This window comes from Enoplosus armatus, chromosome 4, assembly GCF_043641665.1.
Source record: "Enoplosus armatus isolate fEnoArm2 chromosome 4, fEnoArm2.hap1, whole genome shotgun sequence".
NCBI classification, from domain to species: Eukaryota; Metazoa; Chordata; class Actinopteri; order Centrarchiformes; family Enoplosidae; genus Enoplosus; species Enoplosus armatus.
Genome location: NC_092183.1, coordinates 22279030 through 22287101, shown reverse-complemented (window position 1 = coordinate 22287101; position 8072 = coordinate 22279030). Strand labels below are relative to the sequence as shown.

General features: G+C 41.1%; 1 protein-coding gene across 2 annotated transcripts; it reads left to right on the top strand.

Annotated features, from left to right (window-relative positions):
* The first annotated feature begins 1287 nt into the window (after positions 1–1287).
* On the top strand, positions 1288–6180 carry LOC139284763 (serine/threonine-protein phosphatase 6 catalytic subunit-like). Of its 2 annotated transcripts, XM_070905136.1 has the most exons (7): positions 1288–1368; positions 2453–2548; positions 2732–2762; positions 2963–3040; positions 3161–3240; positions 4057–4266; positions 5283–6180. In XM_070905136.1, exons 1-7 carry the CDS (start codon positions 1294–1296, stop codon positions 5529–5531), a joined length of 819 nt encoding a protein of 272 aa, XP_070761237.1. In that variant the 5' UTR covers positions 1288–1293; the 3' UTR covers positions 5532–6180. The 2 variants fall into 2 exon arrangements, with proteins under 2 accessions (XP_070761237.1, XP_070761236.1); XM_070905135.1 differs by lacking the exon at positions 2732–2762 and having other exon boundaries at positions 2899–3040.
* The last annotated feature ends 1892 nt before the right edge of the window (positions 6181–8072 follow it).

Below are 8072 nucleotides of genomic sequence, written 5' to 3'. Positions count from 1 at the left end.
CATCAAACGTCCTCGCTCCTCTGAAAATTAGCAAAACATAACCGGTTTCCATTCATAAATTGAACAACTGAAGGAAGCATATTTAGTAGAGATAGTGTACCTATAAAATAGAATTAGATAGTGTGATACTGTCATATTTGTACACGTAAGAGCCCCGGTATCCTCTTCCATATAGGATTAATGATTTTAATGAAAGGGCCATTACCTAACTCTGTTTATGCTCGCAACATCGCAGTCATTATCATCTACGATTTCACACCAGTATCTGTATCAAACTATCCTGGAATCACTCATTTATTATTAGATCATTTGTCTTGGTTGACTGCTCGGTTAAATAAGGCAAAACCCACAGTTGTATATGAAAGTCTTATCAGATGTTTTTATTGTGTCTATTAGGACACAGCCGAACATTCCCGACTTCAGCGTCTGGTACAGTTTTTGCTTTGTTTACAAACGGAGTTCTTCAGTGTTTTTACCCGAGCTATGAGAACTGCGTCTTGGTATTTTAACACTTACAGAAATGCGTATCTGTAGGCTACAACATGTAGGCTACGTTGCGTAGCTGCGCCTCTATTTTAAAACTTTTATTTTGAATGTCGTCACCGGAAGCAAGAGTATGCCTCTGTGTCTGCCTCGACACTTGTGAGGTTATAGGTTTGTTGTCATGGGTGTCTAATCATGAGTGTTTAGTCTCCTCCGGTGGTCACAAAGCGTAATGACACTGTCTCGTCTTGTCCGTTTAATGTAATAGTTTTATTTTGAATGGTAACTTTATGTCCACACCACTTTCCAAATCAGTCCTACACCCTAGGTTATTGTAGTCAGTTTCTTTGTTTATTCTTTTCTTCTTAATCTTTTTAAATTCTGCTTTTATTCTACATTGCTAGTGAAGTAAAATCTATAATTTTGCAAATATGCAGTTGTAGTTACTCACTGTGATCGTTAGAGGACAGGAACACTCAAGATCATGGTAACTGTTGACTCTACAAGCACCAAGTCAGACACATCATCCCAGTAACACTTCCGGTGAAAACAAGCAAAATAAAACCCCCGACACAGACACAAGTTCTAATATTTATTATTGCCGAAGAAATACACATGCTTTGTATCTTCAGTCTATTTAAAGTTGCAGTTTGGTTTTATAGTAGTTTTACAGTTTGGCTGTCACAAGTTAAAATGCTACTAAGTTGTATTCGTTAATACAGACGATAGATGGCAGAAGAGGGTAAAGAACAGGTACGCAACTCCGCTGAAGTGTTGGAGGAAGTTGCGCATGACGGATAGCTTGGTACAATGGCGCCGCTAGATTTGGATAAATATGCAGAGATTGCGAAGCAGTGTAAATACCTCCCAGAAAATGACCTCAAGGTAAATGTGATTTCATAGAAATGTTTTTGATTTGGACGCGTAATGAGCGTGTCATGGTGGCGTTAGCTCACTGTTGTTTTATGTTGTGACAGCGGAATTAGCTAACGCTAACTGTTGACGTTAGCTTCTGCTAGCTAATAACGTTGGCCAGCTGACTTCATCTCTTGGCCAGGAAGTTAAAACTGTTAAAATGAATTACTTGCCACAATACTACTACAATAGCTAAACACACGTCCCGCCATCCTATACAATGTTATCGAGGCAGGAATGACGCCATTGTCTGCTGACGTTAGAATGACCAGACACCCGTGGTGACCTGATGATGCTGACTGTCATGATGGAGGGATGACAGCTAATTGTTTATTACTAGTCTAGACTGAAAATGTATCTGGTGCAGTTAATCCCTACTACTTCAAAGTAGAAGCTCGGAAGGTTGTGCGAATAATATACCGCTCTTTTACGCTGAAATAATCTCCCCTTATTGTTGCAAACTCATCAATTGAGATGTGAATGTTCATATTTGGCCATATTTTGAATAGAGTTTGGCGTTGCGTTTTCTCCTCCCAAGAGGCAGCGTTTGATGTTGTGCTCGACAATATGATAACATTAAAGGCAGTGTTAAAGTATATGTGGCACCATATTTACTGTGAGTAGCTGGATTGTAATGTATTAGTTACACAGGCAGACACAGGTGTATTCACAGTGCAGTCAGTTTGAGTCAGTGTCAGCAGCCACTGACCAGTCAGAATTATGATGACTTTAGTATATTCGCCTTCCTCTTGTAGGGTTCTGTATATAAGGGCAATGATTCCTGGACTGAACACGTTGACTAATTGTTATGGTAGTATTAGAATCAAATGTTAATCTGTATTTAACAGTGTTACATACTTAGTTTTATAGACACAATTTGGTTTCTTTTTTTCCCTTTTTTTTAAGAATAAGTTGTCATCCCCCGGCTGACAAGAAGGAGATTTGGGATCATTCTGTCATGAATTATAAGCATTCTGATACATTGAATACCAGCGCTAAGTGGTGGCTGAACCCTTGTCGCTTGTGTCTTTGTGTTTTGTTTTCATCCGTGCAGAGGTTATGTGACTACGTGTGTGACCTTCTGCTGGAGGAGTCCAACGTTCAGCCGGTTTCTACTCCTGTAACAGTATGCGGTGACATACACGGACAGGTAAGGACCGGTGATTCAAAGCAGGAAGAGCAAGAAACACTTTGTTTACCCTGATATTGCAGAGCATATCCTGCAGTTTACATAGCATGTGAGATCTCTATCTGCACGCATTTGTTGATATTGGTCTGTTGAACATATAAAATGTAATGCCCACACTAAGTTTTTATCTCTTTTGTGTCTTAGTTTTATGATCTGTGCGAACTCTTCCGAACTGGTGGCCAGGTTCCAGACACAAATTACATATTTATGGTTTGTATAATGAAGTCAGTTTGAACTTGAGAGGCACCATGATCTACTTCACTCGTGTTTTGGCGCGGTGTTGGTAATAAACCTCATCCCGTCCTCTGCAGGGTGACTTTGTTGACCGAGGATACTACAGCTTGGAGACGTTCACCTACCTGCTGGTGCTGAAAGCCAAATGGCCCGACCGCATCACGCTGCTGCGTGGAAACCACGAGAGCAGGCAGATCACCCAAGTTTATGGCTTTTATGGTGAGATTTGATCTGCGGCAGGTGACGGTGACCAGTTTTTGGCCAGCTTCAAACTGCATTGCCTCTGAATCAGACCTCTTCTCTTTGGAATAAATGAGTGGGGTTTTTTTTGTCTTGCAGATGAGTGCCAGACCAAGTATGGGAACGCGAATGCCTGGCGTTATTGCACCAAAGTGTTCGATATGTTAACGGTTGCAGCTGTAAGTACTGACGTGTTGCTGGGCTTCGTGTTTATTTGTTGTTATTTCAAGAGATGTAAACTGATAAATAACAGTTCCTCATGCTTTCTCAGTAGATGGCCGCTGAACTACGTATGAGCAGCAGCTTTTGGTTACTGTGGTGTTGTAATACAGATTAAACGTTGAAAAGCTGCATTACATAATGTGATGCTGATATCTGAGCTCTTTTAGATGAAAGAAATAGAACCGTCTCTACCTGCAGCTTGGCCATCATTTCAGCATTACTATTTATTTTTCCAGAGACTGATATCTTGTTGAGATTAGGTATTATATGACAGCACTCATTTCGCTGCTCTGCTTGTGTAGATGAATCTGTCATGCATCGCTAAAGAAGGACTCGACCTGGGTTCATGTTTTAAGATCTTAGGATTTATATGGAATATGGCAAAGATAGCAAAACAGAGACGCTCTATGGCGACATTGCTTTTTATTTGTGTACATATGAGAGGTTGATTTCTACACGGTGTCACCCGATTAACCTCGATCTTGATGAATGAAATTAATACAATTCGATATATTATATCTGTCTGTGTCTCTCCCCTCATCATTAGTAATTCCACTGGTTTTTAGCAGACAGTTCAGTCTGTTGAAGACCACAGCATGTTGTCACTGTGCTGTTGCTAAACCAAGCAGCCGATGCGTCTTCAAAAAACTTCTGTTGTGTTTACCATGTTTTCAGTAGCTCAACAATCCAGTGGTGTTTTTTTATGTTATCTCCTGCATAAGGTTTTGTATGATGTCCTAACTCTTCTATTTTTTGGGGGGGGGGGGGGTCAGCTGATGGACGAGCAGATCCTGTGTGTCCATGGAGGTCTTTCCCCAGACATCAAAACTCTAGATCAAATTCGAACAATTGAGCGGAACCAGGAGATCCCTCACAAAGGAGCGTTCTGTGATCTGGTGTGGTCAGACCCCGAGGACGTGGACACTTGGGCCATCAGCCCCAGAGGAGCTGGCTGGCTCTTTGGTGCAAAGGTCACTAATGAGGTGGGTTGCTTTTAACATCGCAGTGTTTACACACATGTGCGCTAAGGTGAAATTCCTACATGATCATCAACATTAGTTACAAACGCAGCTGGGAAATATATCAGTGAATGAAACAATGCATACAAGGTGAATTCAGCTACAAGGCAACACAGAAACAATGGCAGATCACTGTGGGGTTTATATCTCGCTGCAGCTGGTGCTCTCTGATAAAGCCCATGAAAGCCACGCACATATTGGCGCTTCAGAAAAATGAAAAGACATGTTCAGATAAATAAATACAGCTTGTTTTCATAATAAAAACTGAAACAGCTGTTGGTTTGCCACAGCCGGAAAAAGCCTCACTACATCCTTAGAAAATAAGCAAGAGGAAATGGAGGAGTGGAATGGAAACCGAAGCAACTGTACTTTGTCTGAATTTTATTGAGATTTACCTACTTAAATAAAAACGTGCAGATAAAACTAAAAGCCTCGCTACATTAGGAAATAAGTGAGAAAAAATAGGGAGAGCGAGGAAGAGAGAAAAGGGAGGGACGGGCACAAAAGCGAAACTAAACGTGAACCGAAACACATGGCTTTCATCATTTCACTGTGGCTGCTGAATACAAACAATATGGCCACTGTAAGACGTATTCACAGGAGAGGACTTTCATCTTGATGTGTTCCCGGTCAGACAGAGGAATTAGTTGAGACACACCTTCGGTTACCTCTTATCGCAGTTGCAAAACTCATGCAGTAAGGAAGTGAAAATGTAAGAATATTTCTTAGTGTTGGCCGGACAATCATCGATGATCTTCCATCTGGTTGCAAAGTCCAATGTAATACTAGCCACTGCAAAATGAGTAATAACTTTAAGTATTCTGTTGTGAATTCTAAATTCGTAAATAAACTTCCACTTTATTATCCAAAGAAAATAGAAAATAAGAGGTGATATGTATTCATGTGGTCTGTTTTTACATCTTTTTCCTCTTTCTCCCCTTTTGTTTCCTCCTATCTTCCTAAAACAAAAAAACCTGCAGTTTGTTCACATCAACAACCTGAAGCTGATCTGCCGGGCGCATCAGCTCGTCCACGAAGGCTACAAGTTCATGTTTGACGAGAAGCTGGTCACAGTGTGGTCGGCCCCCAACTACTGCTATCGCTGCGGCAACATTGCCTCCATCATGGTCTTCAAAGACGCGAACACAAGAGAGCCGAAGCTCTTCAGGGCAGTGCCGGACTCTGAGAGGGTCATTCCGCCTAGAACGACAACACCGTATTTCCTGTAAGCACGTTCTGACTAAAACAGCGCAGCCATTTGCTCAGTGCACAGATGCCGACTGGGACAGTGGCCTCAGCACTTATATGAATCTTGTATAGTACATTTAGAGTATTTACAGTGCGTTTCTTTGTGCCAACTGTCAATTGTTATTCGCACTTGGGCATTTAATGCCATTAATCTGCAGCTTAAATCACACTGAGACATTACAGCCAAGTGGAGTTGGCTCAGCAGTAGAACTGTGCTGTCTAAATGTCCTAGAGAAAGGATGAAAATGCCACAGAAGTCAGCTGACCCTTGTAAAATGTTCATATTTATAAATCTCCGTTCTACTTCACAATAAAAAAGCAAATTACAGGTGCAGTGTTATATACAACGTCTCATTTTATTTTGATATAGCAATGCACTGAAGCTGGGTGCGTGAGATAATAAAGCACTGCACAAAAGCAATCTGTTCCGCATCTGTTCTGACAAATTTCAATGGGATTATACACTCAAGTGTTATTATGTGATCTTATAAATATACATGTAAACCTGAGAGGTGATGTGTAAAAAAAAAAAAAAGAAAAAAAAAAGAAATTGACTATCTGTTTTGTTAGAAATTCCAGTATTGTTGTTTGGAATCAGCTCTTGTAATTATTCTTTTTCTGTGTGTTGCCATGCTGTTTTTAAATAAAGAAATCCAAAAATTGTAATTGTAGATTCTTATTGGGTGGTACATGACATCTTCAAATATCCAAAAGAGTTGCATTTTGTGGCATTACAATCAGATCATGTCACTTGATGTTCTGTACTCTGTATTTAAATTCTGTTAGACTTAGTCTAATTGAATATCCACATTCAATTTTGCACACGTGTACAATTGAAAGAAGATAAAAGCAGACAGCAGCCAACTCTCTCTCTAAGGGGCTTCCAGGGTTATGTTTAGGGTTCACTTTGCTCGAAGGTCATATCAGAGTGGCACTTGACCTAGCCACAGGGGTATTAAGGCTGACAAGAGGGTTGTTTAGGGCCTACTTTTGCTGTGACATAAGGGCAAAGATGAAGCACATAAGAGCACAGACCATATCCTTAGAATAGAATAATGAGTTAGAATAATTTTAAAAAAGGCACTTTGGAACTCGGAGCATTAAAGGGCAGGTGCAGCCGCCTTTCTTTGTGCTTGTATATTACATTCTTTAACTTTTGTTAAACATTTTTAGTAGATTAACCCCCCGTCCAAAACACCTGACCTCTTTCTCACAGCTTGACTCTTAACGTAGCTTTTGATACTATACTAATAAACACATTATTTCAGTAGTTCCATATTATTAATGACGTACAGCAATAATAAACAGCTAAAAAGATGCTGCATGTCTCCATCTGCAGGTCTGAAAACTAGCTGCTGTTACCATTCCTGCCTATAGGCGGCGCACGTTGCCAGCCACATTCCGGCCCACACCACACCTCTCAGTCCTTCTGGCCAATTGAACGGAGGCACAGCCGTGACGTCGTCAGTCATCTGTGTTGGGGTGATTACGTGTAGGTAGCTCACCAACTAGCCGCAGCAGCTACCTTGTCAGACAGTACCCAGCGAGTTCATATCGACTGCCACAACGATAGCTGTTCTTTGAGTGTTCGTGGAGGAAAGGTGAACGCACAGTCACTGAGCAGCCGAAAACGCCACGGACTGACATTTTGTCGATGTTAATACGGTAAGAGGAGGACTACTCCAGTGAGCGAGCAAGCTAAAGACAGCTAGCGTCACCCGGTTGTGGGTGGTAACATTAACGTTAACTCTCATTGTTATGGCTAGAGGAGCTAGCTGGCTAGCCGTCTGTCAAAACATAGTCTGACTGTGTAATTGTACATTTCCTAACGGGATTAACACTGATAAAACACAACAGGAAGAGCTTTTATTTTCCAGCTATATGTGACCTAACTCGCACACGTTAGCTAGCAGGTTGAGTTTAGTTGGGCTACCTCGTAGCCACAAATTCAAAATCTGGCTTTGCTTTCCGATGCAATTCTTTTTGGATATGTGTAATAGTTACTCCAGGATTAGATTTCCTGAGCTCTGTGAAACGCGTATGTCATACAGTAACTCAAACATGTGGAGGTCCTGTGCCGTGTGCATTGCAAAAGAAGCATTCAGAAGCTTGTCATCTGCTTTGAGTAACAAAATGACAAGTAAAATATTGGGACACTGTGGGAAACATTTTGTCCCCCAAGCCACAGTGACATATCAGTTTGAAATGTCCTTTATCCATTAGTGAAAGACTTCCAAATTATAGCAAGAGTATTGGCCAGAAGTGGTCTATAGAGTGGGCAATAGTTTGCTAGCATTTGTCTGACATTGATGTGCCACCTATTATATTATAGGTTCTGTATAGTTTATGATGATGATGATAATGGAGTGCCAAAATGAGTTGCAGCTGTTGTCGGTCTTGGTATTTGAACAACTTTCTTTTTCTTTTTCTAGATGTAGCAGAATGGAATCACCAGCACAAGCTTGTTTTGAGTGGTACTGTGTGAGGACGGGGCTCTGTGTCAGTCCTCAGAACAAGGAGCC

Bases quoted from the DNA above. Each gene is read 5' to 3' on its own strand.
- LOC139284763 (XM_070905135.1), top strand. From the start codon at position 1,294: ATGGCGCCGCTAGATTTGGATAAATATGCAGAGATTGCGAAGCAGTGT. The intron at 2,549-2,898 runs GTAAGGACCGGT...CGTCCTCTGCAG, and splicing joins GCGGTGACATACACGGACAG to GGTGACTTTGTTGACCGAGG. The intron at 4,267-5,282 runs GTGGGTTGCTTT...AAAAACCTGCAG, and splicing joins GTGCAAAGGTCACTAATGAG to TTTGTTCACATCAACAACCT.